The sequence below is a fragment of the Lissotriton helveticus genome, chromosome 12 (assembly GCF_964261635.1).
Source record: "Lissotriton helveticus chromosome 12, aLisHel1.1, whole genome shotgun sequence".
NCBI lineage: Eukaryota > Metazoa > Chordata > Amphibia > Caudata > Salamandridae > Lissotriton > Lissotriton helveticus.
The window spans coordinates 646,460,604-646,485,855 of record NC_136073.1 but is presented as its reverse complement, the minus strand read 5'-3'; the positions used below and the strand labels follow the sequence as shown (position 1 = coordinate 646,485,855).

Here is a 25,252-nt window from a genome sequence, read left to right as displayed (position 1 = left end):
GGCCATCTTGCCGTGGGCTCTCTAGCACCCCCGATTCGTACACGGGTTGACAGTTGTCCCACTTGCTACTACCGGGAGACTGTTAGATGGCAGACCCCACGGATAGAGCACAACCCCAGGTCGGGGACCTTCGGATAGAGAGTTGGAATGTCCGGGGAGCGTTAGATAAAATTAAACGAGGGGCCCTACTCCAACAGACTAAATGGTACCAAGCAGATGTCCTGCTCTTTCAGGAGACACACTTAATGGGCACTAAGGCTCGGTGTCTCCTCCGCTATGGCTATATTCAAGTCTTCGATTCAGGTTTCACCAGGGGATCCCGGAGGGTTGGGATTCTGCTCCACCGTAGAGTCCCTATAAACATATCAAGGAATGGACGGACACCCAGGGGAGATATGTATTTATCCAGGGGACCATATACGAGGAACAAGTGGTTTTAGGGTATGTGTATGCCTCCCCGCCCCTGCAATGGGCGTTGGTGGAGCACCTTACGTCACGGTGGGCTGATATCCCAGAGGGGCTAGTGATCGTAGGAGGTGACAGGAAGGATGTTATGAATCTGACCACAGACAGATAGAGGGCGGAAAGACACCCCGCTATCCCACATGGTACCAAACTGAACGCATTGGTGACTGGGTGGAGACATGGAGGGAACTGCATCACGAGGAATTGGGTTATACATAACTCTCGACAACCCATGAGTCCTATGTCCGCCTTGATTATATATTTGTGCAGCTGTGCGCTGTAGGATGGGTAAGGGCGGTAGAGATTCTCCAGAGGCGTTTGTCTGATCACTCGCAGGTGATATTGACGATTCAGCTGGGCCCCAAGAAGCAGGCTTTTTGTTGGCATTTATCCCCCTGGCATCTGCAAGATGAACAGTATCGGGAGCACATGGAGCAGGCAATAGAGTAATACCTGGATACAAACCTGGGTACCGTAACAGAGGTGGCGACTCTATGGGAGGCTATGAAGCCTACCCTTAGGGGGGTGGACATCTCACACTGTGCGGCTGCCCGCCGAATCCGACGGGAATCGCTTCTGCGGTCGGGTGCCCACTTATTAGAATTGGAGCAGAACAGTAGAGGGGAGGTTTAGTTGGGTCTACTTGTTTGTATTATTGGATCGACTGAACATAGGTCCCCGCTTCCTGTAATATCTAAAGCTGCTATATACAGACCACACAGCGTCAATTTGGGTTGCTGGATCCACCTCCTTTGCGTTTACATTTGGTAGGGGCACTCGCCAGGGGTGTCAGTTGTCCCTATACCTCTTCGCTTTGGCCATGGAACCCCTGGCGGCGTGGGTGAGAATGGATGCGAAAGTGGCGGGCTTTGAATGGGACCAAGGGCTCTCCGAATGTATCGCTCTATATTTGGACGATGTCCTATTCTTCATAACGGATATTAATAGGACATAACTGAGGTTGTTGGGCATCATGTAAATCTTTGGGGAAACGTCTGGGCTATTTATAAACCCCCGTAAATCTACACTGTGGACACTGGGAGGGAGTACAGACCTGGGGCCTTGGGCCTCGGCAGTCCAGGTTACATCGGTGGGTGTGATATACCTGGGAGTTTTCATATCAGAGTCTCCGAAAGTGGCATGGGACAGCAAGGTAGCACCAGTATGGGCACATGTGTGCGAGAAAGATGAAAAACTGGTCATATATGCCCCTCTACATCTTTAGGATGGTTTTGCTGCCGCGTCTGCTGTATCAGCTACAGAACCATCCTTACCCCGTATCTCCTATGTGGTATCTTCAAGTCAACGAGGCGTTAGGGCAATTCCTGTGTGCGGGGGGGTCCAGGGTAGCGCTGCGGACCTGTTTTCACTCTACTTATTGTGGGGGGTGGCTACATCAGATGTCCAATCACACTACCTGGCCTCGCATCTACTGGTGCTGAATGAATGGTGGTATGGGGATCGGAAGGACCCCCCCTACGCAGTGGAACGACAGTATAAGGGGGATTCCACTCTACATACTATTTTGTACTCTGCGACGTTGCACAATTCTCTCCCACCAGCTATGAAGGTGGTCTTCCAAGTATGGAAACAATCCCTCCGCAGAAATAGGTGATAGAATAAGCTGACCAGGGAAACTCCACTGTGGCATGACGGTCATTTTCCGCAGCAGATAGCTGCGTTATCCGGGTTCCGGGGGTGGGACAATATTGGCATTTCGACTCTAGGAGAAGTAATGGGAAGCATGAAATTGAAGTCGTTCCAAGATCTGCAACATGAGTACCAGATGCCGGAAACTCAGTTTTATAAATACCTTTAATTTCGGTATGCCATTCATCCCAGCGTCTCGGGACTAGAAGTGCTCCCTGAATTTAGCCCGGTAGAAGCCAAGGTGTTCAAGGGTGATATGCAGGACCACAAAATATCAAAGATTTATCAGTCCCTGGTGACGCATAGCACCAATCCATGAGATAAACTCAGAGAAGCTTGGGCAGAGGATATTGGCCTGCTAGATGGGGAGACTGGATGGAGGCACTGGCGTCTCCTAGAGAAGCAACAATAGCGATGCGATCGTGTCTCATTCATTCAATTCAAATACCTTCACCGGGTATACTATACCAGGCTTAGGTTATGGAGGGCGGGCCTGGTCCAATCCCCGATAGGTCTGCGCTGTGGCCGAGAGGAGGGGTCCTTGATGCACACCACCTGGCACTGTACAGCACTCACTTAATTCTGGATGGGGGTAATGGCCTGTTTGGCAGATGTGTTGGGGTGGGAACTCCCCTTCTCCCCCAGACTATACTTCTACACATTACAGAGTGTATGGGAGGTAACTTCTTCAAGCGACACCTGTTGCTGCTGGGACTGACATTAGCAAAACGGGACATAGTAAGGGGGTAGAAGGCGACAACTCTGCCCTCTCTCACTGCCTAGAAGATTGAACTAGACTTCTGCATGGGGATGGAGATCCCAATATTTAAGGCCAATGGTTGCCCACAAAAACACCCCAAAATTTGGAAGAGATGGGCAGTTTATTGAGGCCTAGACTTGGACCCATTGCCTCAGATGGACATATCAGGATCTATGGTGTTGCCTGGACCCTTGGGGTAGTGACTTGGGGGACAGCGAGGAATTGTATATGTGAGACCGGGGAATGCAGGGGCGACTAAGACGCAGTAGTGAGTTCATGCAAGGGGGGAGGGAGGGGGCAATGTGTTTCTGTTTACTTGTTCTACAAAAGTGATGATAAAGAAAATGTGTATCCCAAATGTCATTGAAAATGATTCGGAATGTTTACTTTGGCAGGTGTGTCCTGGGTTAAGGAGCTCTGCAATGTATGTGACTTTTGACACAATAAAAATTTGTTTAAAAGATTACTATGTTCGGTGCAGATTACGTTTATATTATAACATCATGAAAATTAACCCATTTCTTTTTACAGGATACATGCTATGCGCTGCTCTAATATTTGGCAGGCAAGTGCAATACTTAAACAGTAAAATATAATGTGTTTTGCAATGAAGCACACAGCACAAAATTACAACTACTTATAAAAGCAACATCTTACATAGCAACATCAGATCTAACTATGCTGCAACAAAGGATGAACAAAAAAAGCTCACTATAGCAGAGAAATTCGCCAATTCTTCATGCCTTATGAAATCCTAGACTAATGTGCACAGACAAATTGCCATTATTCAAGGTATTTGACAATGTAATTATCAAATGTCTGTCCTGTGAGCTGATCCAAGATAAGACTGACACTCTCAGTCAATATAAGAGCAAATAAAAAGAGCTGGCCCATTGCCTCACTGTATGAATGCTTTCCTATGGGTTGGCCCAACATCTCATGATACCCCAATAAATCAAAGCCCTATTCTGTAAGTAAAGTTATTATTAATATAATCTAATTTCTTTTAGATTCCATTAGCCCGACAATACAGCTACAGCTGTCAATAGGCAAGATGCAAAACTGGCATCCAATGTTTTACTGGATTCCCAGCAAACGCAGCAAGATTTTAATTGGCATAATGATTCAAACATGCTTGCAGTGAATAAACAGTCCGTGCACATGGTACAGAGCAGGGTGAAGGCACAACAAAATAGGTCTGTTCCATTATGAGACACACAGAACTCATTTGTTTCAAAGCCTGCCCCAAGAGGAGAGCACTTGGAATATATGCCTCTTCTTTTATCAAATGGAACACTTCAGTTGGCCTGTGGTAAACCTCAAATGACTCAATTTGGGAGTTATTATTTAGCTGCTGAGTTACTCTCTGGGGTTGGAGTCAGAAGTCATTAAAATTGCCACCTCCCATGATGTCCTGGTGAAACCTGCATGTGCTACTGATACACGGGGGGTCCACTAGAAGCAACTACAGTGTGCTCCCAGGACAGGATACTCATGTAGCAGCACCACCCCAGATTCCTGTTGGGGAATATACTGGGCCACCACCTCTCTTTTTAATCTTTTTGGCCAGGCCATTATCATATCAGGAAAGGATGCTCAGCGGGGTAGAGTGTACATCAGGTTTCACCATCGAACCACACATGTAATGTGAAGGTAAAGAAGGTGCCTTGGATTGTGATCTGCTTCTGCGTGTTGTGTTGTTCTAGTGTGTGAACTTCAGATTTACTAAAATATGGAACAAACATCCTCAAATGATCCTTCCTCCCCACATTTCCTGTGCGTGAGTTTAGAACTAGCCACTTCCCCAACTTCGGAAAGGTTGGTCGCCCACCCATAACCCCTTACTTCACACAGACGTCATTGTCACCCACCTCCATCCCCCACCCCCTCGTCCGGGTCCTCTATTTTGAGCTACCCAGTTCAACCCCTATCCGGCAAGTTTTAGTGTTCAATGATTCAGAGGAGGCCTCTATATGTCAATGTGTTTTCCGCATGGTTTGTTTGTGCATGCCGGCTCACCCTCTGTCTCTCACAAGGAAATTGCTGCAGTTTGTCAGCGATGGCTGCAGTGGCAGCTTTTAGCAGCAGAGTTCTCCTTTTCTGAAGGCCAGTCCAATTCCGCCTCGGGGAGGAGAGGGGGGGAGGGGTCACAGGCATGTTGTAAGAAAGATCATATGTTTCTATGATCCAGTATGGCTGGGAAAAGGAGCATGTCGGAAGGTTCACCTTGCACAGTTTCCTTTGTTCATTCCCTTTTTAGCTCTTGCCTGCACAGGGCATGTGCCATGCTGTGAAATGTATTGCTTACAATTCATTGGCCTTACAACCTGTCCACAGCATACCATTAGTTGTTTTCATTGTCACTCCCATTTGCAATCTTTCAACTGCTTAGTTCCCTGTACACTTTCCTTCCTTTCTTCTGTTAGCTCCTCCCTGCAGCATGGACAAAGTAGATGTGTTCTTCCTTGTATTTTTTGCAAAACACAATTTCTTTTGTTATTTCATAAGCATTTAAGTATTATTCCTGGATGTGCATTGTGATTTCCTCCTTTTAATACAAGCTTATGGCTTCTTATTTATGTTGCTTTCACCTATCTGCCGTCTCTATTGATGCTTTAGTTAGGCCCACAGCTGTATTTCTCTAAGCCACTCTACTCTGTGTAATTCTACACCACTTCATACAATACCACTCTACACCACCCTATGCCACTCCACTCTACTCTACTCTAGCGGGCGGCCATCTTTGCAGGGTGACGCTCCAGTCTTTACACGAACCCAATCTATTTAGGCCACATGTCATCACCGCGCAGCGGGAGCGCCGTAGAAGTGCCGAAGAGGCGCCTAAGAGAAGCCAGTCTGCGCCAGTCCGCGCCCAGCTGTGCCCAGATCCCAGGATCCCTGACAATACGGCTGGTAACTTAATCACTTATGATTCTCCATCCTTGCATGAGTTAAGAACAGTCGTTAACTCTAAATGTCTGCACTCCATGCGCCTTTCGGGCATTATGACCAACTGTGCTTACTGCAACTGGGAACTACCATCTAATACCATAGGGAGACATCCCACCTACAGCACATGGAGGATGCTTCTCCTCAACTGTAGATCATTGCCCAAACACCAAACAGAGTTGGCCCATCTAATAGAAGAGTACAAGCCCGATGTACTCTTCCTAACGGAGACTTGGCTCCAACTGGAAGCCGATCCAGCCACAGTATGGGCAACCCCTCAAGGCTATACTATAAAGAGATCTGACCGAAACATGGGCAGAGGAGGTGGTTTAGCCATTATCTATAGAGAGCGATATAAATGTCGTATTACCCCTACTACAACATCAGTCTGTGAAAGCTTGTTATTTTCGTTAGAATTATCTTCTACTAACACCCTTACAGGCCTTCTGGTCTATCGACCACCCGGAACGCTAGGTCAGTTCATTTCGAACATGGCTGACCTAGTCGCCAACCTAGTGCTCACCTCGGCGAATTTTACAGTGCTGGGCGATCTAAATTTGCATTTAGATGATCCACTTGATTCCGCCGCCAACAGTCTTCGTCTGAGCTTTCAAGCGATTGATCTGGCTCAAAAGGGATTTCTTCCAACACATAACAAAGGACATCTTTTAGATCACGTGTATAGCAATCTGGACAATTTAAACACTGAACCACTATTTAATACCCCTCACTTGGGTAACGGGGAATCCCCCTCCCGTCCAAGAACCTAAAAAACACTGGGGAAGAAAGTGGTCTAAACTTTCTTCCACCAAATGGGAATCTGCGCTTGCTGAACTTAAACCTCTGAAGGCCTCTAATCCTGACACAGCCAGTACTAATTTTGACAACTGGATCCATAACTCCCTTGATTCAGTCCTCCCGAAGGAACCCTTGCATTGTATAAAGAGGCAAAAAGTAGCCCCTTGGTATACTTCTAGATTAAGGGACATGAAACAATCATGCCGTAAATTAGAAAGGATCTGGAGGCAAGATCGCTCACAGCAGAAGAAGGCAGACTATAGAGCCGCAATTAGGCTATATAAAACCGAAATCAAGGCTGCTCAAGCCCAGTTTTATGAAACAAAAATTAATTCAGCTGCAAATGCTCCTAAGGACATTTTCTTGATAGTCAAATCTTTGATTTCCCCTCCCCCAGAGCGAGCACCATTAGATGGGGCACTTGCCCGTTGTAATAATTTAGCAACTTTTTTCTAGCAGAAGATTCAGACCATCTATTCAGCTTTTGCCTCTGATAGAACTGACCCTGATGCTGCGACAATAGTGAACCCCAGCATACCGGTCTCCTGTATGCTGGAAAAATTTACCCTCCTAGACTCTGTCTCTTTAGATAAAATAATTCCTAAAGTTACCTCAGGATCCCCTAGAGACCCAGCACCGCCACAGTTCCTCACTTCAGTCATTGACTCAATCCGTCCAGTCATTCTTAATGTTCTTAACACCTCAATCATCTCGAGCACAGTTCCGACATCTTGGAAATGTGCAATGGTCAGGGCCCTCTTAAAAAAGCCCAATCTGGACCAAAGCAACTTAGCTAACTTTCGCCCTATTTCCCTGTTACCCTGGAAGAGCAAACTGCTCGAGAAGCACATTAACAACATCCTAGTGGATTGGGGGGGCGTGGCCACGGCGGAGAGCGGAATGGCCGCACTTTGGTGAAGCTCCTCCAGGCGGGCTCCCGGCGGAGACGAACACGGCATGATCCGCCCGCCTATCCTGCGGCAACTTACCTGCGGAGCCTCCTGATGCAGCCTGGTGCCTCCGGAGCCTGATTCCATCGTTGGGAGCGGCCTCGGCAGTGAGTGGGGCGTAGGGGTAGCGAGGCCTCAGGACCTCGGCGCCATCTTCCCCTTGGGGCTGGTGCTCTGGGCGGACGCGGCTCGGCTCTCGCCTGCCGGGCCTCGGGTTCTCTGCTGCACCCGCGGGGCCCCCTACCGTGCTCCCCTACCTCCGTGCCCTCTCCCCGGTTGGGGCGCCTGCTTCCTGTCGCGCTCCGGGGCCCTTGGCCTGTGAGCGCGCTGTGACCGGGGCCTCGATTGGTGGCCTGGTGCGGGGGTTCCTTGGGCGGCCGGCGGGGGCGCTTGACTGGGGACGGTGGGACTCGGGGCTCAGGGCGGCCGCGATTGCCGGCGGCGCCCGCCGGTGGCTTCCGGCGACCCTGCCCCACTCGCGCCTGGCGGGACGGCTGTTCCCCCCCTTCCTCCTGACCTCACTTCAGGAGAGGGTCGCTCCCTGCCTTGCAGATCGCTGAGTTTGGACCTGCGACACTGCCTACTCCTGGTCCTCACTGCAATCCTCCTGCTCCCTGCACGCTGCTGTTGACTGCTGCCAGGCTCCAGGGCGCTATCTTTGTGGACAGATCCTCTGCAGCCCTCACTTGCCGCTTTCCACCAGTACTCTCTCCTCTGGAGGTCGCCGAGGCTCGGACCTGCTGCCCTCCTGTTACCGCCTGCCCTGTGTGTTGGCGCTGCGTTCCATTTCCGCTACAGCCACCACTCCGGCCTTGAAGATGAGCAAGAAGGACCCAAACCAACGGAAGCTTACGTTTGACAAGCCCCCTCTCCCCGACACTGACCCTCCGCCGGGACCGGCCACTGGGGCCGCTGGCACAACGGAGGCGGGGGACGCCACAGCGATGATGGCCGCCATGATGGGGGAGATGCGCGCTGGCTTCAAGGCGCTGGACACTCGGTTTGATGCCCTGGACCAGCGTCTTTCAGACATGTCCACTGCAGTGCAGGCCCATGACCGTAGGCTTGATTTGGCGGAGTCCAGAATTTCGGACATTGAGGATGGGGCTGCGAAGTCCCTGAAGCGGCTGGAGAGGGTTGAAACCATCCTTAAAACCGTGGCCATCAAGAATGAGGACTTGGAAGCGCGTAGCCGGCGCAATAATATTCGCATTTTGGGCGTTGCGGAGACGACTGCTACTGGCCGGTTTGACACATTTGTGGAGCACCTACTCATAGAGCTCTTTGGGAGAGACACCTTCACTGCTGGCTTTGTTGTCGAGCGCGCCCACAGGTCACTGGGGCCCAAGCCCCGCACTGGTCTTCCACCCAGGCCTATAATAGCTCGCATCATGAACTTTCGCGATCGTGACGCCGCACTCCGCGCTGCACGTGAGGCGGGAGACGTGCAGTGGCAGGGCAGCAAGTTGTCTTTTTTCCCGGATCACAAGCTCATGGTGCAGGAGGCGCGTCGAAAGTACACTAGCGTCAAATCCGCTCTCCGTAACCTTGGCCTGAAGTACGCCATGCTCTATCCTGCGAGATTGAAGGTGGAAGCGGATGGAAGATTCCGCATTTTTGACTCACCGGCTGAGGCGCAGGACTTTTGTGCCGGCTACAAGCGGCGACGCTCCTCGTCCCCCTCTGGCTCTGGAGGGCATTCTCCCCCGCGCACTGACACGCAGTCCAGCGCCGACCTTTTTGCGGATGCGGACAGAGGCTGACTCTCCTGACTCTTCTCCTCTTTGTATGCTATCCGATATGGAATTAATGGTTCTTTCTTTCTGGTTTGTTGCACGACCGTTGCTATAGTGTTCGCTCTGCCGGATGGCCCGCGTGGCGAGGCGTTGCTACCCCCCAAGGTGTACGCCTGCTTGTTCACTTGCTTTAAGGGTTTGTTTTTTTTTTTTCTTTTTCCGAATCTGTACTTCTTGCAATTGTGGTTTTCATACATGTCAATTTTTGCTGTGTTTTTCCCTTTGATGGGGGTCTGCCTTCCTAGGGATGTCGGGAGGCTGGGTGGCGGGTGGGGGATGGGTTGTGTGTTGTATTTGTGTTTTTTTTTTGGTTGCATCTTCTTGCGAGACTCATTGGCCGGGCTTGCCGAATACGCTGTTTTCTTGATCATTCTTGATGTGATGCCATGGCCGGGATAGGTCTTAGGGCTGGCCCCTCCATGCTAACGATGATGACTTGGAATGTCCGTGGTCTGAACACCACACGGAAGCGCAGACAGGTTCTGAACTATGCTGTGCGCCACAGGGTAGATGTGCTGTTCCTGCAGGAAACCCATTTGTTGCCTTCGGACACTCAGTCTCTGGCTAAGGGTTGGGGTGCGCATAGGGTGTTGTCATGTTATAGTAGATACGCAAGAGGGGTGGCGATACTGGTTCATAATCGTGTTCCCTTTGTTTTGCTCGATAGCATGACTGACGAAGAGGGTAGGTTTGTGCTTGTCTCTGGAATGCTGCATGGGTATAAAATAGCCTTGGCGTGTGTGTACGGCCCTAATGTCGACTCCCCTGCCTTTTTTCAACACATACAGCTTCTGCTACTTCGCTCTGACATTGACTTACTGGCGTTGGGGGGTGACTTTAACCTCTTGATGACCCCCGACAGGGACAGCACCTCCCTCTCCCCTGATTGCAAACCTCTTTCCCGCGCAGTGATGGCGGACATCTGCTCCCACTTTTCCCTAATTGACGTCGAGGCCAGGGCGCACCCACAATCCCCTGCGTACACACACCACTCAGGCTACCATAACACCAGCACCAGAATCGACTACTGGCTGCTCTCTCCAGGAGTGGCCGGTTGGATGCGCTCCCTTTCCACGCCCCTGCGCACTCTGTCCGATCACTCACCGGTGGTACTGACACTGGCAGTCCCGAGACTGGGAGGGTATGAGAGACAGTGGCGTTTCCCAAGCAAGGCCTTGCTTGACCCGACTTTCACGGAGGAGGTCCGCACAGCCATTGATGACTACTTTGACATTAACACGGGTTCGGTGGCCTCCTGGGCAACACTGTGGGAGGGTTTTAAGGCTACCATCAGAGGGGTCTGTATCGCCAAACATGTTGGGGCCCTTCGTGACACTCGCACCACTCTAACCCGCCTAGAGGCCGACCTCTCAGCACTGGATAGGGAGATACTTGGGGATCCCTCCCCGGACCGGGAGGCCAGGCGCCTAGAACTCCTGCTAGACTTTAGGGACGCTGCGGATAGAGAGCTCCGATTTCTGGGTAAACACTACACAGCGCGACAGTATGGGGAGGGGGAAAGACCGGGCAAGTTGCTGGCGCAGATGCTCCGCCCGCCATACCAAGCGGCGTACATAACCGACATCTACGACGCTCAGGGCACTAGACACTACTCCACTCCCGATGTTTGCGATGCCTTTCTAGCCTACTACACCCGTCTTTACACTTCATCGCTAACTGATGCCAACTGCGACCCAGGGCCCTACCTTAACGAAATAGCCATGGTCTACCTCGAGAAACATATGCAAGACTTTCTGGCGGATCCCATCACCCCGGACTACATAATTGAGGCTATAGACTCGATGAGGTGCTCCTCTGCGTCTGGCCTGGATAGGTTTACTGCCGATTTTTATAAGGAGTACAAAGAAGAGCTGGTGCCACGCTTGATGGAGGTCTATGCGGAGGCGTTGGAGACGGGCGTGCTCCCCCCCACCCTCCGTGAGGCAGTCATAGTTCTGCTTCCCAAGTCGGGCCGTGATCCCTCCCACTGTAGCTCTTACCGCCCCCTGTCCCTCCTCAACCTTGACTATAAAATCCTAGCGAAAGCCCTAGCTATCCGTTTGGCGCTTCTTGTAGATTCCCTGGTCGCGCCGGCTCAATCCGGCTTTGTCCCCCACAGGTCCACCTCCCTCAACCTCCGTACGCTGTTCTCGGTTCTACATAAAATTGACCCCTCCGTCCCGGCTGCTGCGGTCTTCCTAGACGCTGAGAAAGCGTTCGATACACTGGAATGGCCCTTTTTTTTATCCATCATGCGCAGAATGGGAATGCCTGCGATGTATGTGGCCACGGTGGAATTGCTATACACTGCTCCCACGGCACGTATCCGTTTAAACGGCACCATAACTAAAAACTTTGCGCTCTCCCGAGGTACCAGGCAGGGCTGTCCGCTGTCCCCACTCCTTTATATTCTGGCAATGGACCCTTTAGTCCATCATTTTCAGGAGAAGCACCTCCACAGAGGTCTACAATTCCGCACGGGTCCTCTACTTGTCTCTTTATATGCGGACGACACAGTCCTGTATGTCCGCACCCCTAGTACGAACTTGGAACCCTTGATCCATGAGATCGCACGATTCGGCTCATACTCTGGCCTGAAGATTAATTGGCACAAGTCGCTCATCTTTCCCTTGACACCCTCCACGGCGCGATGGGATTGCCCCTTCCCTTTGGAGTGGTGCACCGATTCGGTCAAATACCTTGGAATACACATCCACCTGGATGCGGTATCCATTGTGAGACTGAATTATGGGCGCGCCCTGGATTTTTTGGAGGAGAGTACGGAGCGTTGGCTCCGTCTTCCGCTGTCCATGGCTGGAAGGATTGCCATTGTCAAGATGGTTGTCCTCCCTCGATTCTTATACTTGTTCACTAATATCCCGATCCCTCTGACCAAGGTTTTCTTTGCACAGCTTCGCTCTGCCCTGCTGCGCCTGGTATGGGGCGGCAAACACCCTCGTGTGGCTTGGCGCACGTTAACCTTACCTTATGAACGAGGAGGGTTCGGGATGCCGGACTTTCACCTTTACTACCTGGTGGCGCAATGCTCGTACGCGCACTCCTGGTTCCACCCGGATGCCAGGATCCCCTTCTTGCGACCTGAGGCCGATATGGCTCTTCCGGTGCCGCTTTGTTCCATACTTCCCAAGGGACTTCCCCGCGATCCACAGGACATTCAGCCGGTCTCCACGACTAGCTGGGCCTGGGATAAGTTACGGAGACTACTCCGCATGGACAAGTTGTACTCTCCCTCGCTCCCTCTCCCCAACCCTCACTGGCTCCCCATCACGGGTGAGGCGATAGTTGACCGCACACTGTCTAAGTTCCAACTGCACACTATTGGCGATCTGTTCCCTGAGGGACATGCCTTCTCGTTGACGGAGGATCCCCGCTTCGAGGACCGCTCGTTTATGGATGCGTTCACCCTGGCCAGGCTCCGCTCCATGCTGCGCGCTGAATTCCCGACGTTCCCACTGTCACCGCCCGAGGACCCGGCACTCACGTTCATCATACAATCCCAAACGAGCGCTCACGTAGTGTCGCGACTATACAAGCTGTGTATGACATCTCTTCCCTCTTTTGACACCGCGGTGCGCGCTGCGTGGGAGAGGGACTTGGGCAACCCGATTACTGATGACCAGTGGGAGGCATGCTGCGCTGTTACCAAGACAGTGTCCATGAATAGTAGGCACAAGCTTCTTCATTTCAAGTTTCTACGAAGGATGTATCACACCCCCGCGCTTGCCCATAAAATAGACGCTGCCAGACCACACAGTTGCCCTAGGTGCGCCTCTCCTCATGCTGACTTTGCCCACCTGTCTTGGACGTGCCCGAAGATACACGCCTACTGGCTGGATGTCCACCGGGTCTTGGGTGAAATACTGGGCTTGACACTACATCCCACCCCCGAAATTGCTTTATTGGGCTATGTGACTAACTTCCCACAACCTCTCCGTAGGCTTGCTTCCTTGTGCTTCCTTCTTGCCAAGAGGGAGGTTGCGCTGCTCTGGGGCGCGCGCCGCGCTCCGACGGTTGCCGCATGGCTGAGGAGTGTGGCCCACTGCAATGTTAACAGCGTGGAGTTTTCGGCCTTGCTCCCTTCGGCCTCCCGTCCGACAGACATATGGGGGCCGTACCGCAGCTATGTCGAGAAATTGACCCAGAAGGCGCAGTCCCAATCCCTTCATTCCATTGTCCCGGAGGGGGTGGGTTAGGCTGTGAGCGGCCCCTCCGCCCGCCCGATGCCATCGGATGTCACACTCACCACTTTTGGCTCGGCGCTGTGGTTTGACTTAGATGGGAGGGTGGGGTGTGGGCATGAGATCTGATGTGTTTCAATGTATGATGCTTGTCACCGGTGGAGTTTCGCTCCTTACTGAGGAGAGACCTGTGATGGTGGACCTGTAGCGAGATGCGTGAGCTATGTCCTAGGCCACCACGGCGTTCTCACTACTTACCTGTAATTGTGCTGCCCGACTTGCCTTCTTGACTCTCGCATGCTTGTTGATTTATTTTCCTTTGCTGTATTATGTATTTCTTGTTTTTATTGCACTTTGTTTATTTTTTTTTGACTTTATAATTCTCCTATATTGGAAAATGGCACTCTGTATTTCTGATCAACCATGCCTGAACTATCCCGCTCCTGCAGAGCCCTTCTTCAATTGACGTGTATGGCATCGTCCAATAATACGCATTTATTGTTCTGGTTTGTTGTAACCTACTGTGCATTCTATTTGGTGCCGAATAAAAGTCTTTAAAAAAAAAAAACAACATCCTAGTGGATTACTTAGAATCCAACGATCTGTTATGTGCTTCCTAGACGGGATTTCGTACCCAACATCGGACTGAGACAGCCTTGCTGGCAGTGACCGAAGAAACATGAACTGTGCTGGACCGGGGAGGAAAAGCAGCCATCATACTATTAGATCTCAGCGCCCCGTTCGACACGGTTAACCATGCCACTTTATTACATCGACTCAATGGCATGGGAGTGTCGGGCGCGGCCCTGACATGGCTTACTTCCTTCCTGGACGAACGCTTCTTTCAGGTCTTTGAAGGAGAGGTTGTATCCACCAAGCAGCCACTCAGTTGTGGGGTTCCCCAGGGCTCTGCCCTGAGCCCCACACTTTTTAATGTTTACATGAGGCCCCTAGCGGAGATAGTCCATCCATTTGGCGTTCGAATTGTCACCTATGCAGACGACACTCTGCTTGTGGTCTCATTGAACCATGCTGAGGGGTCGTCTAGCACTCTGAGCCCCTGTTTAGAGGCAGTGGCCAGATGGATGGAATCCTCCTGCCTCAGATTAAATGGGGAAAAGACGGAAATCATGCTACTGGGCAACCCCTCACCTACTATTTTGGCCCCCATCTGGCCTACGTGTCTAGCCCCCCCCCCCCTCCCAAACCACAGATAAAAAGCTTGGGAGTTTGGCTAGATAAATCACTTGACTTCACTTTCCAGGCCACCAAAACCTCATCTACCTGTTTTGGGCTGATGAGAATGCTCCGGAAAGTTCTCCCTCTGCTTCCGTTCCAGGCTAGGAGAACCATGGTTCAGGCCCTGATACTCTCTCGCCTGGATTACGGTAATGCTCTTTGCCTGGGAGCTCCGGTGGCCGCGATCAACAAACTTCAGGTCACCCAAAACTGTGCGGCCCGACTGCTTTTCCAAATTCCACGCTGGCAATCGGCCAAACCTGCCCTGAGGAAGCTACATTGGCTTCTTGTGGCAGCTAGGGTACAATTTAAAGCCATGTGTCTGGTCCAGAAAGCTATACGCAGAACAGGTCCAGCCATAATGTACTCTCTAGCCACTCCCTACCTCCCCCTCCGAGCTCTCCGCGCCAGCTCGTTACATCTGGCCACCACTACTAAGATAAACAAAGCTCGCTGGGGTGGCCGCTTATTCTCACACAATGCTGCGAGAATATGGAATTCCCTTACTCTTGCCCTTAGAGAGAACAACAATCTGCTGGCATTTAGAAAGCTTTTAAAAACTCATTTGTTCGGAAGAGCTTGTTAGCACCCTATCCTGCCGCCCTTCTGATTTCAGCTAAAGCGCTGCGAGGCCTCAGGGTAGACTATGCGCTATATAAATATAATTTTCATTTCATTTAATTTCATTTCTACTCCAATACAAGCCACTCCACACCATGCTACCCCATTCTACTCCACTCTACTCAACACCAGTCCCCTCCACACTCTAACCTGTGCCACACCACTCTACCCCATTCTATGCCACTCTACGCCACTCTGCGCCAATCCACTCTAAGCCACTTTATGCCAAATCCGCTCTACACCAGTCCACTCTATGCCAATATAATCTATGCCATGCCATTCTATGTGACTCCACTCTACGATACTCTTCTCTATACCACTAACTTTTAAGTCATGCTGAACAGCAGCCACGCTGCTACACAACACGACTAAAAGACATTGGCAAAGTCAATAAAGCTCACATAGGTGATACCTATTTGGCTTTACCAAAGCTTGTTTCTCTTATGTGGTGTCCATCCTTGTGTGCCTTGGTGAACAATGTGCTGTTTTTGCACAAGCACTTTACCAATATTGCTAATGTCGAGAAAATGTAATCTAACGGTGGCAAACAAGACAAAATAACACCACTTCCTCAGGCAGCAGCCTTACCTTGACAGAGTTATCCTGGCTTGATGTGGCCAAGATATGTTCATTTTCGGGGTGCCAATCCAATCCATGGATTTTGGACAAGTGTGCTGCAATGTATTCCACAGCAGTGCTGGGTTTCTGTAACAGAAAGCAGATTTAGGACTGACACCAAACCATTCAATCAAAGCCCAAAAGAAAAGACTAAAACAATGCCTTTGCCACACAAATGCCGCTTTGTGTACTCTATTTCAGACCACACAGCTATACTGTTCTCAGAGTCGACAAGAGTCACAAAATGAATCAAGCGTAGTTTTCCTTAGGTTGCCACTATTGGGCAGAGTTTAGGGCAACAAAGAATTAAACAAAAAAAATAATCACTTTCTGCTATTAAGTGCCATGACCAGAACAATCACTTATCACCCAATCCTAAATTTTTAACTAAAAAGTACCACTCCTCTATGTCAATCCTCTCTAAAATCTCCTCCAACATTGTATAGAAAGGCTGATAAAGGGTACAAGCCCACACTTTGAATTATGTTTATTTCATCGTGAAACTTTTCATACTGGATAAAAATCCTTTTCTATGGTTATCTGTATTATTCTGTTAATGAATAAGCTCTCTACCTACTCTCTTAGATGCTTTTTGGCATTTTTAATACATGAACTTGGCAGCATTTGAGTCACATCAATACTCTCCAGCTTCTATGCACTAAATGTATAAGTGTCTCAGTGGGTACGCTCTCACCCACTGGGACACAGGTAAGGGAGCCTTTGAAAACAGGTAAGGGGGGACTTTGAAAATGAATTAAATCAGCAGTGACCATGTAACTCGATCTTTGCAAAGGAAAATGTTACTTACTCTGCAAGCATCTAGTCGTGGCATGTAGTGTTGTAGTTTCACATGCTGTGCATACTCCTGCCATCTAGTGGTGGGCCGGTATGTGGGCAAGTTTTGTTTCTTCAAAGTCATCTTTCGAGGTACTGACTCCTCCTCTTGCTGGTAACGCGCATGGTCATCTGACATCGTCAGTTTGTTTTCCCGCTCAGCGGTTGAGGATGGAATGTGAAGCGCAGCAATATATATGGAGAGATGTCCATGCATACGAGGAAAAAAGATAGTAAGAGATACTGCAACAGCCATAGGAGCCCAGGAAAAAGGGTAGGCACATGTGAATCTACAGCACTGCTTGCCACAAACAAATGCTTATAGGGTAAGTAATATTTTTTGTTTGAGGCATGTGTAACTGTAGATATACATGCTGTGCATAGACTGTTCAGCAAGCCTTCCAAAAAGAGGTGGCGAGCCTGTGAGTGTTGCAGAAGTTTGAAAGAGTGTACAGAGAACTGTCTGACCCACATTAGCTTGTTGAGGGGCTAGAAAATGCACACAATAGAGTTTTGTGAAAGTTTGTGGTGTGGACCAGGTAGCTGCTTTGCATATATAAGCTATAGGGATGTTCCCAAGAAGGCCATAGAGGCTCCTTTTTTCCAAGCAGAGTATGCCCTGGGATGAGTGGGCAGAGTCCTTTCGGCTTTAGCATAGCATGTCTGGATGCATTTAACTAGCCGTCTGGAAATACCTCACTTGGATAGGGACTTCCATTTGTGGGGATTGAAGAAAGCACAAAAAGTTGTTGTGCCTTCCTAAATGGGATAGTTCTGTCAACATAGTCATGAGGGCTCATTTTACATCCAAAGTAAGGAGAGCCCGTTAAGGCACTGAATCAGGTTGTGGGGAAAAAGATAGGAAGGTAAATGGATTGATTAAAGTGGAAATGAGGAACTACCTTAGGGAGGAATTTGGGGTTAGTTAGGAGGACAACCCTATCCCTATGTACTTGCAAGAAAGGTTCTTCCAGGGTTAATGCCCGAAGCTCACTGACAGGAACCAGAAATGCCACCTTCCGAAAGAGGAACTGAAGGGGCAAGAGTGGAGGGGCTCAAATGGAGGGCCAATGAGTCATCGGAGTTCCATGTTGAGATTCCACGAGTGTGCCAGTGGAACCCGGGGAGGAATTATCCTCTTAAGACCCTCCATGAACGCTTTAATGACTGGTATCCTGAAGCAAGAGATGCGTTATCTATTTGAAGGCAGGAAGCCACGGTGGTCAGATGTAATCGTATGGAGGCAAAGGCTAGACCAGAAACCTGCAAGAGGAGTAAGTAGCAGACAATGTCCTGCACTGTGGCATTAAAAGGATCAATATCCTCTGAGTACCAGTAGTACACAAATCTTTTCCACTTGGCCGATTAGTATGAGCAGGTGGTAGTCTGTATGTTCCTAGAGAATGCTCATGCATTCAGGTGGAAGATTAAGGTACCCAAATTCTATGACCTCAAAAGACAGATCACAGGGTTGAGGGATTTGGGTACCCGATTTCTCCATGATTCTGTGTGAGAAGGTCTGGCTTGTTGGGTAACCACTCGTGCGGAACAAAAGAGAGTTTGAGCACAGTCATGAACCAGGGCTGCGGGCCTATGTGGGCGCCACGAGGATGAGAATGAGTGATGTTTGCCAAACCTCTAAACCACAAATAGAAGAAGAGAAGAGGAGGAAAAGCGTAGGTAAATATCCCTGACCAGTTCATCCATAGTGAATTGCAGCTGGACTGTTGGTGTGGGAACCTGGAGACGAAGTTTGGGCATTTGCCGTTTCCTGCTGTTCCAACAAGTCTATCTGTGGGCAACTTTATCTGTGAAAGAAGCAGAGGAGGACTTGCCGATGGAGTTCCCACACGTGGACTTGTTGCCCCATGCTGCTGAGGTCGTCAGCAAATTAGTTGTTCATCCTCGGGAGGCACTCCACTAACACATTCATGTTGTGACGGAGAGCCCAATACCAAATCCTCTGGGTTAGCAGAGACGGTTGTGGAGAGTGTGTCTCTCCCGGTTCCTGAAGGTACTAAATGGCAGTCATATTGTGTGTGCAGTCATATTGTTCATTAGGTGAGGTAAGAAAGCCTTCAGTGCTAGGTGAACTGATGGAAGTTTCAGGTAATTGATGTAGAGGCCCTGATAAATAGGTTCCCACTGGCCCTCGATAGTCAGATCTTGTAAGTGTGCGCCCCAACCTGTAAGGGAGGCGTCAGCTGAAACAATCCTCTACTGAACTGGGTTCAAGGAAAAGCCGCCCCTGCAACAGGTTGTTAGTGTTAAACCACAGCAGAAAGAGATAAGTGAGGTGGGCGATCAACACTAGATTGTCCCAATGACCCTCCGCCTGGGACCATTGTTGAGCCAAGCATTGCTGCAACTAACACATGTGTGTTCTAGGATGGGGAGCTATGGCATTGCAGGAGGTCATCGTGCTTAGGAGGCGCATAACCGTTCTGACCGCGAGCTGTTGATATTTTGACAACCTTTTTGTTTTCTGGAAGGGTTCTAGGACTGAAGCTTGCATAAAACATTTGAATAACAATACTGTAAACTTGCATTTTAGTGGCAATATAAGTGCGAATGAAGTTGACTTTTTCGATCTTAAAGTCTTCATCAAGGAGGGTAAAATGTGTACCTCGCTGTTTCGTAAGACCACAGCAGGAAACTCTATACTGGAAGCAAGTAGTTGTCACCCCAAACCCTTAAATAATAATATTCCATATGGGGAATTACTACGCCTCAAGAGAAATTGTACATTAGACAATGACTTCGAAGCGGCGGCCCAGGAGTCAATACAAAGATTTAAAGTAAAGGGTTATTCAGATGAGATTCTGCAACAAAATCTTGACAAGGTCAACAAGCATTGGAAATGCAATAGGTCTCGCACCATTAGAGTTAGTGCTTTTAGAATTGTTTATGGGTTTTTTTTGTAAATGTTTAGCATTTTTGTTTCCTGTAGCCAATGCTAAAGTATTACAAATAAAAAAAGCCATAAACATTTCTAAAAGCTCTAACTGAAATGGTCTGAGAACTATTGCACTGTGTGAGGGTGAGGGTGAGTGAGGGTGAGGGTGAGTGAGGGTGAGTGAGGGTGAGTGAGGGTGAGTGAGGGAGTGAGGGTGAGTGAGGGTGAGTGAGGGTGAGTGAGGGGTTGAGGGTTCATAGTCCTGGGAGGAGAATCACATTAAAGCAATTGTAAAAATGTATTTGGTCCTGACAATCTGTATTGGCGACTTTACACGTCATAACGTGATTTGAGGATGCATTTATCTTGTATTGCCATACGCATTTTCTGTGATAATGCACTGAGATTAAAAAAGTATAAAACCTAGGCGGCTACCTCCATGTGACCTCTACCAAGGTCACAAGGACGTCATCCGTTCTCCAGCACAGGGCCGCGCTTTGAAGCATTAGGGAAAGTGACCGCGAAAGGCAGCCAACTTCCAGCCACGTGAACGTCCCAAAAAAAAGACCGCAGAAATGAATTGCAGACTGTAGGTGTTCTGTAATTGGCAGGCACTGCTGCAGTTTATCAGCCGATACCGGATTCAAAGTAACTTAATAGCAAGTGTGTATCAAGTCATTCAATAAAGGCATTAATCTGTGTCATCGGGGCCACTCTGCTTTATGAAAAAGCATATTTATTGTGTTCTGAATTCTAGGCGAATTTGTAAGAATGGGGAGCCTGGTGGCAGGCTGTCACAGAATACCTCTTTGCAATGATTTCTCCGCTCGGCTCCTGCCTTGCACTTGTTGGGACAGCGTGATTGACGGGTCTAAATCGTCTCGCCTCCTGTGGCTTTACTAAAGAGTGGAAAGTTGAACACTTCTTACCTAGTAGGTTTTTGTCCAATTTAAACAGATTATTGTGCGGGAGATTGCGCTGGCAGGAGGCTGTGATTTGAGTGGGGCCTTTAGTGTATTTGTCACATCTAATGTCCTTATGAGATGCAGGCGGCGCGGTTTCCGATGATGGATCGTGCGGCTGCATTTGGGAATGACGGCCACATTTGCTGATTAGTGGATTGATTTTTCTAAAAGCCAGGTATTGTTACTTCACCTCTTCTATTGGGTTTGAGTCACGCAGGCAGACTTTGTGAGATTTACTCCTATGAATTTAGCAGTGCCGCCCAGACTTTGCTTCAAACACGTAAAAAATGGTGAAACGCAAGTACTTTGAAGTGTTATGTTCAAACTAGGGCGCTCCTTCAATTTCAGCAAAGGAACCATGCTCACTAGACAAACAAGCTCAGGTAGCACTCACACATGAGGGAGATCGTCAATGGAGAGGAAAGGGGGAAGCGAGAGGGTGAAAGATGGGACGACAGGTTTAGAGGCAGCAACTACAGCCCAGACTTTGTGAGATTTACTCCTATGAATTTAGCAGTGCCGCCCAGACTTTGCTTCAAACACGTAAAAAATGGTGAAACGCAAGTACTTTGAAGTGTTATGTTCAAACTAGGGCGCTCCTTCAATTTCAGCAAAGGAACCATGCTCACTAGACAAACAAGCTCAGGTAGCACTCACACATGAGGGAGATCGTCAATGGAGAGGAAAGGGGGAAGCGAGAGGGTGAAAGATGGGACAACAGGTTTAGAGGCAGCAACTACAGCAGAGCATCAAAGGGCTGGGCGAGAAGGGAGGGGGGAATGAGCAGGGGGCGGAGCAGGGAGAGCGGGCTTTGTAATGTAATTGACACGGCCGGCCGGTCGTGAAACTGAAAGCATGGCCGGCCGGCCGTGAAAGCCTTTGATGCGGCTGGGGAAATGCGAGACGGCGGGGAGGGGGCGGAGCGGGTAAACAAAGACGGACGTGCACGCGCTTTTAAGCTCAATGCGCATGCGCATTGAGCTTAAAAGTCACGGGCACTGCAAGGAATCGCCACGATTCCTTGCAGTGTGGATAAAGAGTGGATAAGTCCCAATACTCTCGCTTGCTCGATGCGCATGCGCATTGAGCTTAAAAGTCACGGGCACTGCAAGGAATCGCCACGATTCCTTGCAGTGTGGATAAAGAGTGGATAAGTCCCAATACTCTCGCTTGCTCGATGCGCATGCGCATCGACAGGCGAGACCTAAAAAAATACCCAGATCCTGTCTATTGAAAGCTAAAAGTAAACAGAGTAGCAGTGATAACAGGCCCCGTTTCATCCCAACGTTCTCAAGTGATTCGAAAAAGTCCAACGTACACTATCTCGTAATTGGCACATCCTGAAGGCAGGTGGTATAATTGGAGCGGACATACCAGATTACCCCAGTGTAACATATAAAAGAAGCCGATCATTAAGAGACCTCCTAGTGCACAGTCATTTTGACTCATTTCCAAGAACACCGAGACTGGGAAATTTAACAGGATTTTTTCCATGTAATCAGTATAAAGCGTGTAGAACAAGCTCCGAAATTACAACTTACAAAATACCTGACAGATCAGCACATAAGAAAATCAATAAATTTCTCACATGCCCTACACCATATTGTGTGTATTGTTTGGTATGCCCTTGCAACCTTCATTTTATCGGTAGCACTATACATCCCGTTAAACGAAGAATCCTTGAACATGCTAGAGCCATAGAGCATAATGACCCAAACTACCCCGTCACTAGGCATTTTGCCAAAAAACATCGCAGCGATCGTAACCTCCTCCGTTTCTTCTGCCTTGATCAAGTCCCCATTAAAGATCATGTAGGGGACAGAGAAATCCAGCTATGAAGACTCTAATCGAGATTTATTATAGATCTTCAAACCAAAGCACCATCAGGTTTAAATACTGAGGAAGAGCTAGCTATTCATTGAGGGTAATTGCCTGTAGATCCTACACATTTTTTCTTTCCACTAACTTTAGACACTGATTAATTCTCATTATTAGCGTAGATTTTTGGTCACATATTCACCCAGAAGTACATCTGAATTATAGGATCTGCCTATTCATGGCTGAATCGTTGCTCTGAGCTACTATAATAGATCATAAAACAGATAATGTAGTAGTACTGGGCACACACAACATGCAATGACACAATTGTAGATATGTCCTATTAACTTTGAGGAAATTAATTGTTTAATATTGTATATATGTACATAACCTTTTTATTTTAGCTTTATTTTTATTTTTGTTCTCATTTCATTTTATTTTAATTCTTCATGAATGAGAATTTGTATACAGTCATACGTACTTCTAATCTAATTGTTGAGAATGTGACCATGTGACAATCAAAATTGAGTGTTTGCCCATCCAGGGCTTAATTGCCTTTCATTGTCCATGCATTTTTAAAGAATTATGTTTGTATTCAGTGCCCTTCTAACTAATAGCAATGAAATGTTAAGATGGCCGCCGCTATACTGAATGAGATTGAGTACATTGTTTATGTTGATGAATTCAGAGGAAATGACGTAATTTGATGAAACATGTTTCTTTCGTGTAACTTTATTTATAAGTTGAATATACCAATTATGCGGTAACAGCTCGAAGAAGGCTTTACGCCGAAACGCGTCCTGTTTTTGTTTTGCGGTAAATAAACCCACATTTGCTTCAACCTGAGAGTGCGGTCTGGTCTTTTCACGAACAAGTGAAGGAACTCGAGCGAAAATATATATATATATATTTTTTTTTTACCAGAGTTGGCTCGCCATCATACAAGACAATACATCATTCGGCAAACACGGATTAAAAAATGCAGTCTGGAATCTCAGCACTTTATTACATTGCTGCTTGACAGATTAAGAGGCATGCACACCACCACTGGAGAGAATACTGTGACTTGTGGTGCTCACCACTTTGTGTGGTTTGATTCGGCCTAAAATGATTATTTTTGATAGACCTGTACTACTGAGAATCCACAATCTAATGTTTAATTCGTTAAGATTTTTTTTGTTATTTCCAAATCTCTCTGGGGTAACTGCTTGCCCTCTTTCAATAATTAAGGGATATACTACCTCAATTGACATATCTTGGGGGAAGAGCCGGAAGAGTTTCACTTATTATCAAGAGGACTGTTATCCCTTTTTTGCTTAACAGAGGAGACAGAACTTCATGATTCTGCTGATCATCTGCCCTAAAAGCAATTTAGATAGTAACAATAAGAAATATGCTAAATTATGAAAGTGAGCTCTAGGATGACTTATGTGACCAAAACACTATTTATTCTACAGCTGGAGCTAAGAGCTGCTCTCTCATGTGGAAGAGACCGATAGGCTGTTGAAGCAAAGCTAATATCAATACAATGCATTTTTGCAAGCTATTTAGATCCCATGCAACTGTCCTACTTGCTGTTCTGTATGTGATGTTCAGTAAACAGCATATATGCTATTGGCATGGAGAAAAGAGCTAGAAACGGGGTCCAGCTGAAGTCGTCAACCTTTCACACCTCTAGTTGGCTTTTCAATAGGCTTGCAGATCTATTTAATGAGTGATTACTTTGGTTAGCCAGTCACCACTGATTTTATAGATATGAGAAATAATTAAATTGCCACTACATTGACCTTGAGAGGCTGGGGTGTAGATTCTGCAATAAATATACACAATCATGAATTGTGAGACGTTCTCTTGTCCTAGTATCACAAGGTTATTATCCCAGGAAAACCAGCCTGTAGAAAACATAGGCGTTCTCTTTGCAAATTCGTTCCATATGGATGGCTCCTTATATGCTTGTCACTTAACATATTACATACACCTAAACAATGCTTATCATCATTTTAAATATTATGGAAATTAATATTTTCGGGTAAGAGAACAGATGTTTCGTTGTTGAAAATGAGTCTAGGGAACACACTTTGTCCCCTGCAACATGCACCAACAGGGTCGAACGTATTAGGAAGAGACCGAGTTGCCATCGAGGGATTTCCTAGCTGCCACATGACAGTTCCTTTGTGCACCAGTATCATGTATATCTTCTTGCAGAAAATGCTACTATAAGCAGTAAAAGAAGATAGACTGCTGCTGCTGAATGAATTATGGTTTTGAAAACATTATTTTCTTTCCATTGCCTGATGTAATTTTTCACTATCACCTTTGTTTACATAAAATGCATTTCTGGATCAATACAGGGCATGAAGACTTTTGTTCCATCAAAAGTAAAACTGAAAAAGTTATTAACCATAGGTAACAATCTTTCTGGCGCATACTCCATGTACCTGCAGATTCATCATTTTTTAATACTCTCAGGTACAAAGCTCTATGATGCCGGTAGGGGCTCTAGCTTCGTACTGGCACTATAACGGACTCCAAGACATATACTGCCCACCCCAGAGCAACAACGTCAGTTTCCATACAATTTTTTCCCCAAGCCTTTAAGACAACCAGATTCAACGACATAGATCAGATGTAGTTGCGGTGGCAACTCTAATTGCAACCCTATTAACAATGTTCCCGCACTTCTATCCATCAGAA

The 25,252-nt window shown here is 48.0% G+C and overlaps 1 protein-coding gene across 1 annotated transcript in view; it reads right to left on the bottom strand.

The window, feature by feature from the left end:
- Positions 1-25,252, bottom strand: part of WDR59 (WD repeat domain 59) — an 885,758-nt gene that overhangs the window by 665,219 nt on the left and 195,287 nt on the right. Inside the window, exon 8 of the mRNA XM_078670030.1 lies at positions 16,016-16,132. Within this exon, the coding sequence (XP_078526156.1) occupies positions 16,016-16,132 (117 nt within the window). The remainder of the gene's footprint in view (positions 1-16,015; positions 16,133-25,252) is intronic.